The sequence below is a fragment of the Anastrepha ludens genome, chromosome 3 (assembly GCF_028408465.1).
Source record: "Anastrepha ludens isolate Willacy chromosome 3, idAnaLude1.1, whole genome shotgun sequence".
In the NCBI taxonomy this organism is placed as follows: domain Eukaryota; kingdom Metazoa; phylum Arthropoda; class Insecta; order Diptera; family Tephritidae; genus Anastrepha; species Anastrepha ludens.
The window spans coordinates 65,528,797-65,549,765 of record NC_071499.1 but is presented as its reverse complement, the minus strand read 5'-3'; the positions used below and the strand labels follow the sequence as shown (position 1 = coordinate 65,549,765).

General features: G+C 35.0%; 1 protein-coding gene across 2 annotated transcripts in view; it reads right to left on the bottom strand.

Moving 5' to 3' along the window:
- LOC128858110 (trithorax group protein osa) overlaps window positions 1-20,600 on the bottom strand; it is a 57,372-nt gene extending 36,772 nt beyond the window's left edge. For both annotated transcript variants that reach the window (XM_054094097.1, XM_054094098.1), the window contains exon 1: window positions 20,087-20,600. In XM_054094097.1, the coding sequence (XP_053950072.1) occupies window positions 20,087-20,089 (3 nt within the window). In that variant the 5' untranslated portion in view covers window positions 20,090-20,600. The remainder of the gene's footprint in view (window positions 1-20,086) is intronic.
- Between the last annotated feature and the right edge of the window lie 369 nt (window positions 20,601-20,969).

The window sequence follows — 20,969 nt, the reverse complement described above, 5'->3', positions numbered from 1 at the left end:
TAAAAGGTAAATAATGATTTTCATCACGCAAAATCATTTTGTATTCAGTAAAAAAGTTATTAAAAAAAAAGTTGGATGATTAGTTTTGCCCCACCTTGTATTGTATTAGTCACTCTAGTATCGTTCGTTATTAAGGCTAATATTCAGAATAGCTCATATGATTGCGTAGATGGTGTAAGAGTTTCCATTTAAGTGCTGTCAGTTAGCTTTTAATTACATTAATCATCTGTGGTCGAACTTTTTCGTGACTCTCCATGCACTTTGCTGCCATGCTCGGCCCAAGAGCCGCGAGCGAGTCCACAGTGAGCTTCATAAAATTTTTGATAAAGTTTCATTAGGTCATCATAGACTATGCAGACCCATTGATGTTGATACATTTTCCCGTAGGCGATTTTCTTGCTGGGAGGTTTCAAAATCAATCCAGCAGAAATGAAACAGCAAAAACACAATACAAAGAATCCCCCTTTCTCTGCGATTGGAGTAGCTGTGCGGAAATGTGGCTCTATAACACTTAGTTTCAATTCATAATGTCCTAAATTTTTTTGTGTTTGAATCATTCTCATTAATTCTTAGTGAACTCAAATATTTTTATGCAGAAAAAATATATATAACGCTGATAAAACTTCAGAAATATTATGATGAAAAATTGTTTATAGAGCTCACAGAATACCGCAAATCGTTTTGGGTATGGAATTTTTGAAAATAATTTACCGCTGGTGCCAACTGCTGAGACATCGCGGTATTCTATGTGTACATTAGGAATCTCGGGATTTCTAAAAATTTTAACTAACGAAATGAAAGTAGGGGTTTCTATTTCTAATAAAAAGTTTAATAAAGGTTTTTCCATTTCCAAGAATTTCGCTTAATTTGGTATACATTGAGTTCAACTCAAAACTGTATCATTAATTCGCTTCTTTTGTAATCGATTTCTTGGCGTAATCACAGAAAACTTGTACCACATTGCACCTCTTATTTGCATTATTTGCATGGTTTTTTTTTTTAAATATAATTTAATACCATTCAGAGTAGGTAGGTTTGAATCTCCGTGAAACACCAAAAGGAAAAAAGTGTTTTCGAATAGCGGTCGCTCCTGGGTAGGCAATGGCAAACCTCCGAGTGTATTTCTGCTCCTCATAAAAAAATAAAAAAAGTGTGCCGTTCAGAGTCGGCTTAAAATTGGCCCTCCACTTCTAGAACAACATCAAGGCGCACGTCACAAATAGAAGGAGGAGCTTGGCCAAACATCCTCTTAATTTGAATAGTACACATTGGTTTCAGGAGGGATAAGGGCTAGGTCCCCACGCGGCATCCCAATGGGCCATGAGCCTGAGTGTGTCTTACAGTGGACAACTGCTTCAACTTAACCTTGGCCAAACGCCTAGCAGAAGTGTAAGTGCCGAATCCGGTGATGAATTTCGGTATCCCGCAATCGCTTTGAAAATAACTCGAAATCCCGCGTTCAAACATTTCTGCTATTATTGGCGTCTACAGTGTATATCCATTACCACTAAATTTAAATTTACAATTTAAGACACATTTCTTAATTTGTCGCTCATTCCCTTCCAGTAGTTTGTTGCAATTTCCTTTAAATGTTAATTGCAAGTGTAAGCCAATTGAGGGAGCCAGCGTTGACTTTTTAATTTCTTTCCACGCTATTTTACTCTTCTATATTTTTTTGGGTGCTTCTACTCCTTCTTATTTTTCATGCGCTTTATATTCTTCCTATTTTTCTTTTACGTTTCTGCTGCGCAACTTTCTTGGGTCAATGTACAGCTTCTGGCAAGTGTAAACATTTCAAGTGATTAAACAAATACCAAACTGTAAAAATGCAAAAAAAGGAATATCTGCAAAATAAATTTTCTCCTTCCTGTCTCCAGTTTTTTTTTTTTTTTTGATTTTTTTTACTATTTGAATGCACCCACCACTCCTTATGGCAATGCTAATTTACAGCATTGTAGAATTGCCACCAAAAGAAATAAATTTTCAAAGTTCTTGCTCAAAGTCCAACGCTAAGTCTACTTTCAGGCGTTTGCCATCTATCTCGCTCCTTCCCATCACTTCCACATCCGTTTTGTTCGACAATTGCAGGAGTGTTTATTTACATTTGTCGCCTGCCAGGCGCACTTGCCTGAACTCCAAGATCTCTTCTTAATAGCGCGCTCGCCCACTCGTCTGTATTTATTTCGTTAATTGCAATCGCACAATTGCTTCTGCTCGGTATTCACCGTGCTGTGCACTTTATTCCCAGCCTTATTTTAAGCTGCCTGCAGCCATTAAATTTCTCCACTGCCATCGTTGGCAAAACAAACTGATAACTGTGAAAATTAATTTCAATTAAAAAGGTTTACACCCGCCATCCACTCGTCGCCAGTTTCTGTCTTCATTAATGCCGGCATTGAACGGAACTTTGTGATACTTTTCTAGCCAACTGCAGCCGTGATGTACTTAGTCCGGTGGCCGGAAATGAAAGTCTTGCCGTGATTGTCTGAATGACAAACCTGGGATATTGACTGCATAATAAAGCTATTCAGCCATGCTTTTGGATACATATTCACACATACATAGATTTTGAATGGAAGAGTGTCGATGTCCTTGGTGTCTGTATCTCTACCTATGCTTATATACGTACTTATATATATATATCCACTTGTCTATCTATTGGCGTTTTCCGTTTCCGTTCCGTTCATGGAGAATGGCAGACGTAGAAGATTCAAGTATATTTTTCGTGAGTTGCGCTTACAGAAAAGTGTGCTGACTACAATTGAATGTATGTACGTACTTCTACATTAAGAAACTGCAGTTACATTCGTGCTGCTCTATTTGCTTGCGTAAATTCCTGTTCTCCGCCAAATGCAACTCTGCGCATTTGCAATTGAGCAGCCAGCACAACGGGTTTGCACGTTGATTAGTTTTTATTTGAATTTTCTACGATTATTGCTGCTTTTAGCGATTCATAATTCAACGCTCTTCTTGCTCTGCCTTATTTAACTGGATAGCTGGAATCATCGAATTTATTTGCTCAACGCGGAAGTCTGTTAAAAATAAGTTGACTGCAACTACCAAAATTTTGTAATATATTTATTTACTATTTTTTGTGTACGCAAATTGGTTGGAATGCTGTTCGATTGGTGGATGTGCTTTTCCATCAGATGCAATTTACATAGTATATACATATATTGGATGAATCAAACATTATTTGGCAGATAATTAGGCGAAATCAAGTGAGAAGGACACTAATTTCTATGCCAATAATAAATTTATTATTTAACATAAAATATTCAAACTAAAAGAAACATTTTCAAAACTCTATATTCAGCATATCTGTTGTGCAAACCCCTATTTTTAGTAAAGCAATGCGGTCTTCAGTTTTTCATACAACGAACGCACGACAATTTTTTTTGTATACGCAGATAACGCGAAACACGGTAAGGGAAAAATTATCAAAAATCAACCATAATTTTGAACGACTTCAAACACTCGCTTACCAATATTTATATAGGTATATATGTATATATAATTGGCGCGTACACCTTTTATGGGTGTTTGACCGAGCTCCTTCTCCTTGTTCCACAAATGGAGGGACCTACAGTTTTAAGCCGACTCCGAACGGCAGATATTTTTATGAGGAGATTTTTCATGGCAGAAATACACTCAGAGGTTTGCCATTGCCTGTCGAGGGGCGACCGCTATTAGAAAACACTTTTTTTCATTTTGGTGTTTCACGGAGATTCAAACCAACGTTCTCTCTGTGAATTCCGAATGGTAGTCACGCACCAACCCATTCGGCTACGGCGATCACCAGTGGGCTATAAAAATGGGTACCCAATATTTCATTTTAACTTCTGATTTATAATTTTAAAATTTTGAGGAAAGTCTGACGAATTTTTACAAATCTTGAATCTTACAAGTTTGAAACTCGGACCAATATAGAGTTTGTTATCGAAGCAACTGCATTTATATGAAAAAAGCGAAATTAATTAAAATTAAAAAATTAATAGTCAAAACTTATCAATATATAATTTTTATAATTTTCCAACGGTGTACTCGTATATGACCCAAGCACCTGTTTCGATTTGACGTGAGAGCATTTCTCCATTATTGCTGTGGCAAAAGCAAACTGGTTGTCTCATAATTTTTTCCATGTAATTGCCCCGCTCTATAGAACAAATTGGGCAACGTAGGTGGACACAGAACTAACGCACCCGGCCTATTTTATCAGCCTCATGGGAAAGAGTTTGAATCTATGTATTTGGAGTGCAGTAGATACCTGGCTGTAAGAGCACTATGGGGTTTTTTCTAATACGTAGTCTTACTGTTCCAGCATCAAGATTAACAACACGAATTGGAAGAGAAGCTTAACTTAGGTTCGGTTAGGTTAGCCTGGTTGGCAATAAGCCACGCATAGACCTTTTGGTCCCTAGCGATACCAGATGGAGCTTAACTTAACTTATTTACTATTTATTTATGGATATATTAATGCTGTGCCGACTGTATTATTATTCTGAAAAGGGGCGCTTAACATAAACTGTCTACAGCAGTAGCCGATTTCATTAACCAAATGATTACTCGGCTCTGTTGGCTTTGGACAAGGAAAGGTAGTAGTTTGTTAAGCATAGAGATCGAAAATTGTTCAGCTCCAGACAAATTTCGCCAGCTGAATAAAAAGGTAGAGATATACCAAGGATAGATTAGCAGACCGTATAAGTGACGGAAGGTGACGAGGACATAAAATCAGCGTCTGTGGCAACCATGCGTTAACTAAGCCACTCTAAAGGTTTTAGAAACCGTTCGCATCTCTTCAAAAATAGTTCAGAAATGTGAGCTGAGCTAAACTCCTTCGTTGCAAAGTGGTATGAGCTCGAAATTATGTGGGTGCCGGGATAATGTGATATTCAAGGCAATGAACTGGCAGATGAACTGTCGGATCGGATGAGAGCCGACAATGCAGTATGGCACCTGCAAAACAACTAAGTATATCCAGTGTGGTAGCAAAATTCCTTCTCATACAGAGTAAAAATGAGTTACGGGAACTTACAGGGCTAATTACGATGTATAAAATATGGAAATGGCACGAACTCACCATGGGCACCATAAACGTTCCATTGTGTATATCTTCATTGGAAGATGAGGATAGTACAAAACCTTGTCTCTGTAGCTGCCCGGCTTTCCCCAGACCTGGATGGCAAATTTTTGGGTCGAATGTGCAGAGCTATCATACATTCTCTTTCCCTCGACAAAATTCTTCTTTTCTTGATTGGCGCGATAATCATTTAAGCGGGTTTTGCCGAGTTTAACAAAGCGCGCCAATCGTTTCTTTCTCATGCTAACCGGCGCCAGTTGGACACACCGAGTGAAGCCAAGTCCTACTCCACCTGATCCAACAGAGAGGCGGCCTTCCTTTTCTTCTGCTACCACCTACTGTTATATCCTCAAATACTTCCAGAGCTGAAGAATTTGTCTCCATTCGGACTATATTACCCTGACAATGGACCCGCTAGATGTTTATTCGCTATACTGTGTCTATGCTGTCGTAAATCTCATCCAGCTTATTGTTCCATCGCCCACGATATTCGCCATTACTAACGTGCAAAGGTCCGAAAATCTTCTGCATAATCTTTCTCTCAAACCCTTCAAGAGACTTGTTGTCTTGCTTTGAGGTTAAGTGCTTTTAGTTCTTGATTGCATTGGAAAATTGACTTTGCGTAACCATCTCCACAGGAATGAGATATGGTCCACTGACTCCTGTCATTTCCATAACCAGTCCTCGGAGACTCTAGCACACCCACCACTCAAATGTGATGCTGTAGCGCAAAGAAGAATAGGATATCTCGGCCGGAAACAAAGCACATACGCCCTAGGCAGCTTTCAGGTTAACTACGGGAATTGGATTTGGATGAGGTACTGCGAAGAGTAGGGAGCACGAAAGACCAGGAGATCGAGGTGTAAACCTAATTTTTTCCATTCATCCAACGTATTCCGAAGTACAATTGACTATTCAGAAATATAGGAGGTTCAACACTCGCTGTTGCTGAGTCCCAACTTTAAAGCCTACCACCAACCGCATGCATCTTTACAAATTTAAAAATAAACACAAAGAAGAAATTGCCAGCACGCATTTGTATTTAATTTAGCGTAAGTGATTAGCGCGCAAAAGTTAGCTTTAAAAAGTTAAGAAAAAGTCAACTACTTTTAAGCGACCAGTTGCTTGGAAATTAAGAAGTAGGTGTGCAAATAATCTCAAGTAAGCCGAGAATGCAGCTAAAGAAGAAGTAAATAGTGATTTGCGAACACTAAAAAAATACGTTTAATTGCACGTGCACTGAATGTAAACTAAGCTGGAAAAGGGCAAACTAAAGAAAAAAATAAATAGGACTAAAGACAAAAAAAAAACAAAATTAAAAAAATAGCAGTGAGAAAAGAAGGTACTGGATTTAATGGCGTGGAAATGAAGCGTTGGACAAAAACTGCAATTAGCTAATGGCTAAGCAAAGAGTTAACGGAAAGGTGACAATGGCGATGTTAGATATGAGGGACATTTGTGAGCAGTAAGAATTAGTTTAAAAACCGACCGAAAATGCGCATTTGCAAAATATAAAAAGATAAAATCAGGTCTTTCGAAAAATGTTTACACCAACTATGCGAGTTATACCTATGAAACCGGAATTAGTTATAAAACTGCATATTTCATCACCATCATTGTTAGCGCGACTTAGTCTCCCTCAATAGCTTCGACGGAGCTTACCATTGTAGATCTTTTTTGCAATTTTGTTGGATTCTAATCTCAGAAAGTGTCCAGTCCACTTAAGAGGCTGAAGCTTAATGTAACCGGCGATTTGGAAGTCATTTAGATGAATGCTAATCCATCGTTCTAACGTACGCGATAGTTGAAGTGATCTATCCGAACCTGTCCCAAGATGGGGCGTACGATTTTTTACTCAAATATGTTAAGCTTTTCTGCTTCCACCTTACCCACCTCCCAGGTTTCAGTAGCATAAGTAACGCAAAGCGTAATTATTGTTTTATGGAGTTGCAGTTTCGTTAGCTTATAAAGAGGCCAGAAACCTAGAGCCTTGCATATCGAAAGAAAGCTCACGTTCCCCGCCTGGAGCCGCACTATAACTTCTGCTTTCAATGTTGCCTCCACGGAGATCATAGATCCAAGGTTTTTAAACGACGCCACCCACCCAAAAGTGCAATTGCCGAACGATATGACAGGTTTTCATTCATTTGGAACTTTTCCAATGCACACAAATTTATTTCCTGATTCGTTTATGCGGAGGACCAAACTTTTGGCTTCGTTCTCAAGTTTCTCCAGAGCAAACATGCTGAAGCAAGTAGATCACCTTGCAACTACATACCATATATACATTTTTTTAAATGGTTGAAACTGCTTTCTTCGAAGTAATTGTGTGTCGTTGTTTGATTAAGGTAAGGTTAGGTTAGCCAGGTTGCTTGCCTAAGACAAGACACTTGGTGGCTTTAATGCCCATTATGATACCTTCATTTATTTATATACATTTCAGTTATTTTTCTTAGAAAATTTGGAAATCTCTCGCCAAGAAACTGCGCGTTCTTTAAGCCAATTAGCCAAAAATATGCATTTGCAAATTCCTTGAAAATTAAATCTGTTGCAGGAGTTACATAAATCCAAAAAAGTCTAATGTAAATTTTGTTTACCTACTCCGATCTGGTATCTGAACCAAAATGGTCTCTGCGTGGCTTCGGAATTTAGTAATAAAAATTCAGATTTTTTTTCGAAAATCCTAAAAGTATTTTCTGCGTGGTAATGATATATTCCACATATCTCAGTAAATTTCAGAATACCTTGCAAAAACAAAAAAATATTTGTCTTCAGAGGCAGACACCCCATTGAATTATTTTTTGCATTTAAGGGCAGTTAACAATTCAGTGTAAGTAGCCTGTCATCAGGCAAGACCCAAGAACAAAAAAGGAAAATATAATTTGCACTCATAACTTTCCTATGGTGAGTGACATAATGACGAGGCCACCACATATTGATAAGTTTAAATAAAAGAAGTTTTAAATTAATTTTCATAATTTTTTCAAAAATTTAATAATATAAATAAAAGATAAATTTTTTTTTAAATATATTTTATTCTATAACGAATCCCATTCTAAACCCATTATTCTATAAAAAAATCCAAGACTAAAATTTTATGAAAAATTTTAATCAAAATTACACACTTTTTATTCTGATTTTATTTAAGAAATTCGCGTATGCAGTTGTTATAGCCCATACAATTTAGTATAATAAAGTTCAAGTTTAAAGTTGTTTGAAATTCCCGCTGATTTTTATTAAATTTTCTCCTTTACGGTGTTGCACATTTTTTACACAAAAAAAATTGTACAAAATGGCAATTATTTAATTCAATGTTTTTTGCGGTTAGTCCGTTAATGTCTAATGTAGCCGAGTAAGAGTCTTAGAACTAGATGAGGCAGCGTTTCAACTAAGTGATACAATAATTTCAGCATACCACGAAAGCAACGTAGTCAAAACACGTAATGTGACTAGAAAGGTCCCATGGTGGAATGATAAGCTTGCCAAAATGCGTAAAGAAACAAGACAACTTTTCAATCGTTGTAAACATACAAAGGTATGGGACGACTACAGGGTTGCTCTAACAAATTACAACAAAGAATTGAGAAAGTCTAAACGCGAGTCATGGAGAAGATACTGTGAAAGTATTATCGAGGCGCCAGAGGGCGCCAGGCTCCATAAAGCTTTGTGCAAGGAACACTCAAACGGTGTTACAACTTTAAAAAGACCAGATGGGTCTTATACAAAAAATCGGAAAGATACTTTGGAATATATGCTTCAAGTACACTTCCCGGGATCTATAGATACGTCATCGACAGTGAGGGATGATCAGTTAACACCAGACCAAGGGGTCGTGGCTAACAAAAAATCCTGGAGTCTGTCAGGACGTATCTTTACCCCAAACAAAGTACGGTGGGCCGTTGGGTCCTTCCAATCATTTAAAGCACCAGGGGTAGACGGTATTTTTCCAGCCCTCCTCTTACGAGGGATAGAAATACTAATAAAACCACTTGTTGCCATTTTTAGGAATAGCTTTAGTATGGAATACATACCAAACGTTTGGCGTAAGGTCAACGTGATATTTATTCCAAAAACGGGCAAGAGGTCCAGTGAACTTCCAAAGTCATATAGACCTATTAGTTTAACTTCGTTTCTCCTAAAAACAATGGAAAGATTGGTGGATCTTCACATTAGAGAAAACCTAGAAAAGAACACACCCTTGCATAAATCGCAATACGCATATAATAAAGGGAAATCTACAGAAGGAGCTCTTCACTTTCTCGTATCAAAGATAGAGAAAGCTCATTATTCTAAGGAAATCGCCTTATGCGCATTTTTAGATATCGAGGGTGCATTTGATAATACAGATTATCGCTCGATTGATAGAGCATTACAAAATAAAAACATTGACAAGCCGACCATAGGGTGGGTAAAGGCAATGCTGGAAAGCAGAGAAATCAGCTCATCTCTAGGAGATGTATCAGTCTCAGTCAAAGCATTAAAAGGATGCCCCCAAGGTGGTGTTTTGTCACCTTTATTATGGTCCTTGGTTATTGACGACCTCCTAGTCAAACTAAGTGAGTTAGGCTTGGAGGTAATTGGCTATGCTGACGATATTGCAGTGATTATTCCTGGCAAATTCGACAGAACAATATCCAGCATTATGAATCAAACATTAAATTTCGTTCTAAACTGGTGTCGTGCAGAAGGACTTTCTATAAATCCCAGCAAGACTATTATTGTACCTTTCACATACAGATACAAGTTGGACCTTGGTTCAATTACTGTCGAAGGAACAAATATAAACTATTCCAATGAGGTCAAATATTTAGGAGTTGTTCTGGATAAAAGATTAAATTGGAACTCTCACCTTAAATCGGTGATAGATAAAGCCACCAGAGCCATGTGGGCATGTCGCAGTCTCCTGGGGAGAACATGGGGTATTGAGTCCAAAATGATTCATTGGATGTATACAATGATGATTCGACCAATCATTACCTATGCGTCCCTTGTTTGGTGGCCCAAAACCACACAAGAAACAGCCAAGAAATTACTGGCAAGTCTTCAAAGGCAGGCCTGTTTGTCTATAACAGGTGCCATGCGAAGTTGTCCTACAACTGCAATTGAAGCGATAGTAGGATTATCCCCACTGCATATATTCATATGGAAATGTGCAGCTAGAAATGCACTAAAAATGCAAATCTTGTCAATAAGGAATACAGTGACTTTGGTCATATGAGTATTCTAAGAAAAATACCGGATAGGGATATTAGCTGTTCAGTAACAGACTACATGATTCCGAAACGGGTCTTCAGTAGAAATTATGAGATAATTATCTCAGACCGTGATGAATGGGAAATTGGAGGACCTTGGGTTAACCCAAAAAGTCTGAAATGGTTCACTGATGGTTCAAAAACAAATACTGGAGTTGGTGCCGGGATCTTTGGACCCAACACAAAAATTTCAGAACCCATGGGCAAATGGCCCAGTGTCTTCCAGGCCGAAATCCAAGCGATTTCGATCTGTGCACTGACAAATCTAAAAAGGGGTATCAAAGGGGCCCACATAACTATATATTCGGACAGCCAAGCGGCACTGAAAGCACTAATGTCTCATTCTTTGGAGTCGAGACTAGTGGAAGAATGTGTAAACAATCTTCAAGAATTAAGTACAAAAAATACGGTTGTACTTTGCTGGGTTCCAGGTCACTCTGGAATCGAGGGTAACGAAATTGCTGATGAACTGGCAAGGGCTGGATCGACATCAGACCTTATAGGACCAGAACCATATTGTGGTATCAACTGGGCGGAAGCTAAATCTAGGGTAGACCAGTGGGAACATACTCGCAGAATAGCTTACTGGGAAGATAATCTGAAACTTCGTCAAGCCAAGAGGTTGGTTAGACCTTTTACCTACAAAAAGGAACTGATTAACTTACGGAAAGTAGATATCAGGAAAATAGTAGGCTTTCTTACGGGCCACTACTATCTAAACTATCATCTTAACAGAATTCAACTTCTCAGGGACACTGAGTGTAGACTCTGTTTTGAGGATGATGAAACGACGGAGCACTTATTGTGCGAGTGCGTTGCACTGGCTAGAACCAGAATGCAAATTTTCCACCGTGATCAACTGGATCCGGGAGAAATAAAGAAAGCTCCTATTACAGATATACTAAGGTTTATACGTATAGCAGAAAAATTGTTGGAAGAACATGGCTTTCAACCAACTCCTTTCCAAAGGCAGAGAACAACTAGGCAAACTAGAACCTGATGTAGTGGTCGGGTAACTTTCGCGGATGATCAGAAGGATCATCCATATTAAATTAGGTAGCTTGACACAAAAGATCTTTTAGGTCGCAGTGTCGGTCATTGGACCACCTACTAGGATAAATTATTATTATTATTATTATTAAGTGTCTTAGACGAAGAAGGCGCACTGAGCTAACAAAAAATCATTAAAGTTTGCTTGGTTAAAAATCCAAAATTAAAAATTTACATATTTTTCTTAAATGAAATATCACATCGAGAGCAGCAAACCTAAGCTAATTGCACTCAAATTTTATATTCAAAGAATAAAATGCTCGGAAATAAAAACCGAAAGGATCTTAAGATTTTCATAGAAATTTAAACACCTCTAATGTAAACTTTTACATTTCGATAAACTTTTTTAATATAATCTTTTTTTTGTAACATTGCAAGCATTTGTCGAAACATTTATTCGAATAGTGAATTCTGAATGTAAAATGGATTTCTTTTTATGTTGCATGCAACAAAGAATGTATGATACAAACATATATGCATACGTAAGCTGCAAAACTTTTGCAACAAATATAACCAACAGTGCCGCAAAAAATTAAAGCAATACAAAAGCCAAGAGCGGGAATTCGAAAAAAAGGAATAAAAAAAGAAAACAGCTAAAAACTGAAAACGAAAACAATGTAACGAAATTGAAGTATGGCAAATTTGATAGAGAAAAACGAGAATAAACCCGCTGTATAAAATAGACATAAAAAAATTGATAAACCCACCGCAAAATCCACAGAAATGCAAAGTGTTACAATAGCAAAACACAGGCAGCAGCATTGCAAGCGACTAAAATTTGTGTGCAAAAAAAATTACACAGATGAACTGACTACGAATCAACTTCATGCTATGCAAGTATGTACATAGTTAGTGCATGTGTGACGTGGTGGGGTGTCGAATGGACCCAGCTAGCTGGACGTAGATAGACGAGCGGGCAGTCAAACCCGGAACCAGGAATTTCGAGTATTATTCAAATTTCAAACGAAATGGCGAGAAAACAATTTTTAGATTTGTTTTTTGTTATTGCGGCTTGTTTGCACTGCATTTGCCAAATTTAGTTGTTAGTTTCCATTTTTTCCACATTCTTTTTATTTATAAATCTCTTTGTTGATTTGTGTTACAGTGTGTTTATGTACCCTGTAGGGAAAATCTAAGTATTAAATTACAATATAATGCTTGCTTAGAACGAGTAGCGAGTACCGACATCTGTCTAGACTCTCTAGCATCGAAGTCGAAAAACCCTAGTATTCGTGGCACCGTGTGATAGCTGGGACTTCTTATCATTAGACAAATTTTTAAATAAAATATCCATCAGCTGTTTGACACAATTTTTGATAGCTGAGATCAGCTGATTTCAGATATATTGTAAAAAATGGAGCACCTCATTCAAGAGTTAATAAATTAAGCCGTTGAAGGAATGCCATAAAGGCAATAAGTATGAAATTTACTTATAGTAAATTTTAAAGCTATGCATTTCAAATTTGGTTTTATTACTATTTATTCTTAAATTTAATATCTTATATATTTAAATCCTACTCGCTTTGTTGGAAATTTCATCATGCTTCATAGGGTGTTAAAGTATTTGTTGGGCAACGTATCTTACTTTCAGGGTTACACATGGATTCTGATGCAATAAGCTACTGATTTAAATCGAGCTGAACATTGATGGGGTTTCTAGATTTAATTTCAAGAATTATTGAGTACAATTTTACTCGCAATGATGCTGATTATTGCTATCACGATCATCACTGGGAGCAGGGTGTTAAGGTAGTGAGTTTTTATAGATGATAAATAAAAGCCTGGATGAGTTAATGTGAATAGGGAATATGCTAGATAAGAGTATATGGGAGGAAGCTCCTTGTAGAAAAACCTTAAATAAAACGATAAACTCTGCAAATACGTCTATCTAACAGCTGATTCTCTCAAGTGGAGTAGTGCTGACGTGAAATGCACAACCTCTGTCGTTGCTGTATGCTGCTTTCTCTCAACTGTAATCTGTTTTTTGCCTTCAAAAACTAAACCAAAGATCGCTGGCACCAGCGCGATTTTAAACAGAGTTCTATGATAGAAATGGTTCCTCGCATTAACACTGGTTCTCTCTGCTGATGAGCTTGCCAGGAAGGGGACTGAACTGGTCTTAGAGACCTCCTACCCGGTCATAGTAAAGGGTTTTTCAATAAGGGCGGGTAGATGTTGAAATGGAATAATATGGCGTTTGCTGTGTGGCACGTAGCGCCGACCTGCTGGAACCACATGTCGTCTAGGTCCATATGGTTCAATATGGGCCATAAGAAATTGAAAGGGTCACCACGTCTACCGAAAAATGGGCGCAATGCGCGCAACGTTTGCGTTAATGAACACTCATTTTGATAATAAAGTTTTATCATTTAAACGTACTGTTCAATCGTGTAACTTGCCATGATGATTTGGCATAAACAACTGAATAATAAACAAATGATTTGACAGATGTCACCAAAACAAAATGGCTGCCACAGGGCGCCAAAATCGACCCGCGCCAATTGAAAAATCCTATATTAAAATGATGCTTTAGTGCTACTTGGGGTGTTCCAGAGTGGTACTTCAACCATTTCATCTACGTACTTAGCACTGGTTCGGAACTATCGGAAAAAAGGTGCAGCATCCTGTGGGTTACATCTGTTTAATTTTACTAGATCTCATACGTCCAATTTAGTATCAGAGCGATTCTATGTCATGATCTAAGTAATTTGGACATTGTCGTCAACTCTTATAAAATTTGGTTTATTTGTGGCTGGAGTGTATTAAGAAGTGAACTGTAAAAATTTTGAAAATTTTTTTGTAATTTTGGTATTTGTGCATTGTTGAAAATTTAATTTATACATTTGGGTTTTTAACACTTCTTTAATATATTTTTTTTTATAATTTTCAAGGTGAAATATACTTTTTGGGAAAACAATGTTTTTTGCGCCACATTTTTGGGAAAACCTTTTTTTTTTTGTAAATTCTGAAAAGTACACGCCCTCAAAATATATTTTGTACCAAATTTTTGATAAACACGCCCCCTCAGATGTTTCCTTTTTTTTAAATTATAGCTTAGAATATGTTAAGTAACTCCTTCAAATAGTAAAGCAACGCGAGTTTGTCACAATTCGAAGTTCACTAAAAGCGCGTCAGCTTCCTGCTAGCGAATTTCCCAGCAGGTCTTTCATACACACCAGTTTATTTGTGTGTATGAGTGCGCATACTACAATGCGCTCTATTAAGTCTACAAACGGATAATTTTCCCAAGCTGCGTTGAAAAAGAAAACCAAACTACATCACTTTTTTCGCTATACTTTGAATTTCAATTTATGCGTTCTTTATTTTTCGATTTCGCTATTTTTCGACGCAAATATTTGCTTCTAGCGTTGCGTGAACGGTTCCAAAAAAGCAAAAAAAAAAATGCTAAATGCAAAAACTACCAAAGGGGGAATAAATGCACATGTAAAACTAAATGGATCCATGAATGGAATTGAGATTGTTGAGGGATTTTTCGAACATAAATGCAAATAAAAAATTGCTCATTTATTGATTACTGGCTTGAATTTTATATTTTGTTTTTTTTTTTGAGGCATGAAACAGCAAGTTTTTCACTTTTTTGTACTGGTTTCTTGAAAATATTTGGATGCTCGGTATGTTAATAATGCGCTTTGTTGAAAATTTTTTTCATCTAATTATTATAACCCAAATTCACTTTTTCGTGTTTGTTTTGAAATGGACTGTTTTTTATGAAAAGTACAGTAGCGCAATTTAGCTCGCTTGATTATACATAGTTAAGCTTTAAATTAGCGAGCACTAAAAACATAAAAAAAAGCATATGCATATTAATAAAAACATACAGCATTTTTTAACGAGCTCTAAAAAATATCAAAAAAATACATATATTAATAAAAACAATAAATATAGAATTTTTTTGCTTTTTCGTAAAGGCTAAATGCTTTTCACATATAATATTTTTTTAATTCAAGAAATTATCCACAATTCCTCTAGAAAGAAATAAGGATTGAAAATTGTAAAATTTAGTCTTTTCTGTGTATTATTCCATTCAAACTCAGACGACTTGATGCCTTTTCCAAAAAATTTCATCGACCAAAAGGTTAAGGCTGGCATAAAAGAAGGTTTGCACTTCAGCCTTAAGGGGGGAGCCAAAAATTGCATCTCTTTGCGATTTTTTTTTTTAAGGAAAAAATTAATTTATCACTGCAAAGTTCTTTCTATCTTTTAATGAACATTTAAAAAGTATAAAAAATTTTTGTACTGGTTAAAATAAGTTGAAAAAAATGTTTAAAATAGAAATTAGTAGAGCGCTGCAACGCTGGAGTTTCCAACTGGCGTACAAGATACAGCTCGTAATTATTATCTAAAGCAAAAAATTCAAATGGATTTTTAATTATCATGATTTTCTATTCCAGATGAACTCAGAAAACTGAGAGAAATTCCAAAATTTCAACTTTTTGGAGGTTTTAAAGAAAAAAATGCCTTTCTATAAAAAAAAATTCACTTCAACTTGGCATAAAATTTTGAAAACATTTTTTTTATCTATTTTGTTAGTTCAAATAGAAGAGAATTTAATACTGAAGGGAACAAGCTATGATTCATTTCAAAAGATTCATTAGTTTTTTTTCATTCATGTACGCCAATTCAAAGAAATCATAAAAATGAAAAGTCGAGAAAAGAAGATAAAGTTTGTACTATAGCTGTCCGGTCACAGCGTAACTACCTAACGCTCGCCTACCTTTGGCTTTGTATCTACGGAAATATTGAGAATTAGGCTCTGTAACTTTGTGTGAATATTCTGAAATATATTAGGAATCGCTTAAGACGAAAAAAAAAATTGATTTTTTTGACCTTATAAACCAGGCTCCCCCCTTAATATCTTTTGGCACGAAGATTTTAAATCGAAAATTTTACAATTAAGGCATTCAATTACTTTGTAAGTTTTTGGGTTTTCGGGATTTTAAGTTACCAGTCCCGCAATCTCGAAATTTTTCAGGACATTGCGGGATATGCTTCCCAAATATTTTTTACTGAATTTAGGTAACTTTGCATGGGAAAAATTGATATATCTCAATTTGCGTGTTGTACGGCAGCAATTAAAACTAATAGGTTTTGAATTTTTAAAGAGTGCTCCCCTCTAGTCCAGACTGAAGTACTTTATAAATCGATGTATTAAATTTACTTTAAAAACTTTCAATTTCATTTCAATCTAAGAGCAACAATTAATCAACTCATCAATGTACAATTATTTAATCATAATTGGAGTTCTCTTCGTTTAGAAGTACGTAGAGTATAAAACCCCAACAATATTATATGCGCTACACCCAAATGGACAGGACTCCATTTATTCAGAGGCTAAATTTGTGAAATCGGAAAAATAATGCCCATTGTAATCTGCTTTCATATTTTCTCCTGAATTCAACAAGGTGTCCTTCCATCAAAATTGGAAGTAAAAAATTTAAGGTCAATTACTTTTAGGCCTTTCGGTTTTGTGAATTTATGCTATTGTTAGTTGCTTGTATAAAATATATTACAACCGAACTGGATATATCCCTGGCACTTCATTTCCAAAAACATATAAAGTGTTTAATTTTGGGCGAAATTTGGCAAAGTGTTTTACTTATAGCTTCTTGGGAGTCTATAGAATACTTGCGAATGGAAAACATTTGCTTCGTAAAACCTTACCATAAACACCACTTTTCTAAATATTTCTACCGCAGAAGAAATTATTTTTCGGGAGTAGCAAAAATATTTTCTTTTACGGGCATAAATGCAAAACTGAATAAAATTATGACATAGACAAGTTAACTATAAATATCTTGAGCCTAGCGTCACCTATCGGCCCAATTTTTTGTGAAAGTATTGTATTATTTATTTCATACAATCCATGTAATTACTGTACTGTCAATTTAAAACTGTACTTTGTTACATATTCTTCATAGGAATCCAGTTTTACCAGAAGTCAAATTTTTCGGAATTCCTTGACCCACAGCAAGGGACTAGAATTTCGTCACTATTGCGTTGAACTATTGATGCGTACGAACGTATCAAATTATTAAAATGAATTAAAAATTAAATTAAATTTCACCGAAGGCCAATGCTGCCAGTGTGTTAAAATTACTACTGAAATATTTTATATTTCTTTAATAAATAATAATAACAATAAATTAAATTTAAAAATAGATTACAGGCCCTAGTTTAAAATATTATTTCAAGAGGCGAAAACCTTTAAAAATTTTATAAATTGAGATTTCCATTTTATCTACATCAAATTAAAAAAAAATAGTTTTCTAACTTTATTTAATTTTTTAATATGAATTTACTTATTATTAATATTTATATATAGTTTTTATATATATAGTTTTTTATTTTATAGTTTTTTTTTATTATTAATACTTTTATTTTATTAGACTCGAAAATCTTCAAGTTTTAATTTTGTGAATCCAAATTTTTTATTAAATGCAGTGAATAAAAAAAAATTCTAACTTTACTATTTTATTATATTATGGATTTCCTTATTATTAACATTTTTCTCTTTTTAAATGAGTGTCGATGGTTTTTTAATCGATAGTTTTTATTTTATTCATTCATTTATTCATCTGGAGCATATATTCAAAATTTAGTCCAAGTTTTATTCAAATATGTTATTTTATAAAAAAAATTTTTTTTTATTATTTTATGGTTTTTTTATTACTAACATTTTTATTTTATGAGTTACAAAAATATTCAAATTAAAAACATTGGAAATGTAAAATTTTTATTCATCCACAGTAAAGTAAGAAAAAAAAGCAATTATTTATTTTTTTATTATTTTATGCTTTCTATTTTTACTACCACTTTTATTTTATTGGTTATGATAATTTTTAAAGCTAACAGATTTCTTAATTTTTTATTTAATTTGTCTAATTTTATTCATCTGTGTATATACTCAAAATTATGTAATTCCCAAGTTATATTCAAATATATTGTATTATTTAAAACATTTTTTTTTTCGCCATTTAACTATTTTCCTTTCTCCTAATATTTTTATTATTTATATTCAAATTAGGCGCTTCATAAGAGCGTCGAAATGGTTTCATGAAAGTAAATAAAGAAGGTTCCCGTGTCGCACAGTGGAACCCAACGGACCTGCGAGGTCTAAGTGAGTTGGTTGTGCAGGCGGACTACCACCATAACATAACCTAACCTATATTCAAATTATTAGCTATAATTTATAACATTATAAATTATTTATATATATATGGTGTTTATCGAAGCAAATGTTTTCCATTCGCAAATTATTTATTTATAGAAAATTATTAGCTATATACAAATATATATCGCACCCTAAATACAAAAGGGGCACAACTCAAAATTTTCCACACTCGAGCTTGACTTGTTTACAGTAGCACAGAAAACAAACTATGTGACATATCACGCTGAAATTTGCCATGTAAGCTTATAACAGTCCTACCAAAAACCAAAAAATTTATTTTTGCCATATGTCATCCGCGGACCGTTTTATTGATAACGTCTCGTTCATATTTGAGCAGAAGTACATTTTGAGTTGTGACCCTTTTGTATTTAGGGTGCGATATATATTTTTTTAATATTTTTGTTTTGTTACGTAATCCTTTTTTACCAATATTTTTATTTTATCAGTTTTAATAATTTTTAATTTGCATTTTCAAATATTTTATATTTTTCTAATTTTTTAATTCATCTGCAGTAAATTTTCAAAATTTGTTTCCAAGCTATATTTGAAAATTTATTTTATTTTAAAATATTATGGTATTACATATTATTCATATTTTATCAGCTGCCATAGCTTTTAGTTGTTTTATAAATTTCCATATTTTTTACTCATCCTCAATAAATTTAAAAAACTAGTGTCGAAGCTACATATTTTCGAAAAATTTGTTTTATCAAAAAATTTATTTATTCATTTTAATTTATTTATGTTTTTTTATTGCTTTTTCATTATTATTACTATTTTTGTTTTATCAGTTTCAGCGAGTTTTTATAATTAAGGCATTTTGAATTTTTTTATGTATTTTTAATTTTTGTTTTTGCATGCAGTAAAAATAAAAAACTACACTAGCCATATCAATTGTCTTTGTCTGTTGTGCAATTTTGTCTTTAATGTCCAATTCATTTATTTATTTTTTTGTAATTTTTTTACGTTTTTCTGTATTATTTTTCATCAAAACTTTTTCTAAAATCTACCTCTTTGCCATTTTAAAGACTTTATTCATATTGCGCAGTCCGCGGTTTCTATTTGTTGGCTGCTCTCGGACACTAAACCACTAACACAAACGTTTCAATCCTTTCGGGTAACAAAATTTAGTTGAAAAACATTTCGCGCTTTCCCTGTCAACACATAAATAAGGATAACAAAATAAAAAAACACTCACACTTCAAATATACGAGTATATTCACAAGTACACTCACTCACACACACACACACACACAACTCTTTTGCTGCTGCATAGCTTGATTGACAAGCGAATTCTCTCAAGGATTTCCATTTATGTGCTTGCTATACTTTTTGTACATTCTGACAGGCAGTTGATGTTTTGCGTTTCCTGCTTGTTTAGATTTTTGCGATTTATTTGCATTTTGATTTTCTGTTCTGTTCTTTTTGATGTTTTGTCTATTTTCTTTAATATATTCATGCACGTCCATGTGAAAAAGGAAATCTAATATATTTATATTTTTTTAAGCCTACCATTTGTGTTGAAAATTGTAGTATTTTCCTCTTTGCAATTTAGCACGAACAGAATTTCTGACGTAATCCTTGGTATTACTTTGTTTTAGTTGTTGTAGTGGTTGTATCCTCTTTCTAGTCGGCTTAAAAGCGAATTCGTTGGCTGAAAGGACTAACAACTTCCGTTGGTAAACCGAGCGCGGCTACGTCTAAGTTACGGTGTAAAGCGCGCGAGTGGTAAGCCAGTTAACAGGAGCTAACAAAGCGGTGCCCGATGACAGCGACAGCGACAATGGCAATGACGACGAAAACGGAAACGGATGCGCGCAACACAAACGGCTCAATCACTTGTGTTTCCTGTGCAACAACTTTGTGCTGTTGTACTTAGGTTATTTGTGAATATTTTATAAATATTTTAGGTCACCAATTTTGGGCCCGAATTTCGAATTTAAAAGTTTTTATTTTTATTTTATTTCTTTTTATTAAAAAACAAAAAACGTATTTCGATTACTTCCTGGAAGCGCGAACCACCAGCGACCTACTACTACGTCTGTATGCGTATTTTTCGTTTGCTCGATGTGCGAGCGTGTTTTAAGCGCCGACGACCGTCGCTTTTCACTTTCAATTTAAAAATGCTGCCAAGCGATGATATCAGTTACTAATATAAGTCTGAGAAGCGAACCGTAAGAAAAGCCAAAAATTACAGAGGCAAGCAGCAAATGCGGATAAAGGTAGCAAGAAGCAGCAACAGTAGCAGAGATGACATGCGACGCTTCAGATCAGTCGCAGAGCGCAGTCTACTTGCAGAAGATCGCACAGTTCCCATTGCTTTGTTATTGTCATGTGTTCATAGGCGCTGTTGGCATTCCAAAATGCAACTCATCGACCGACCACTGCGGCGACG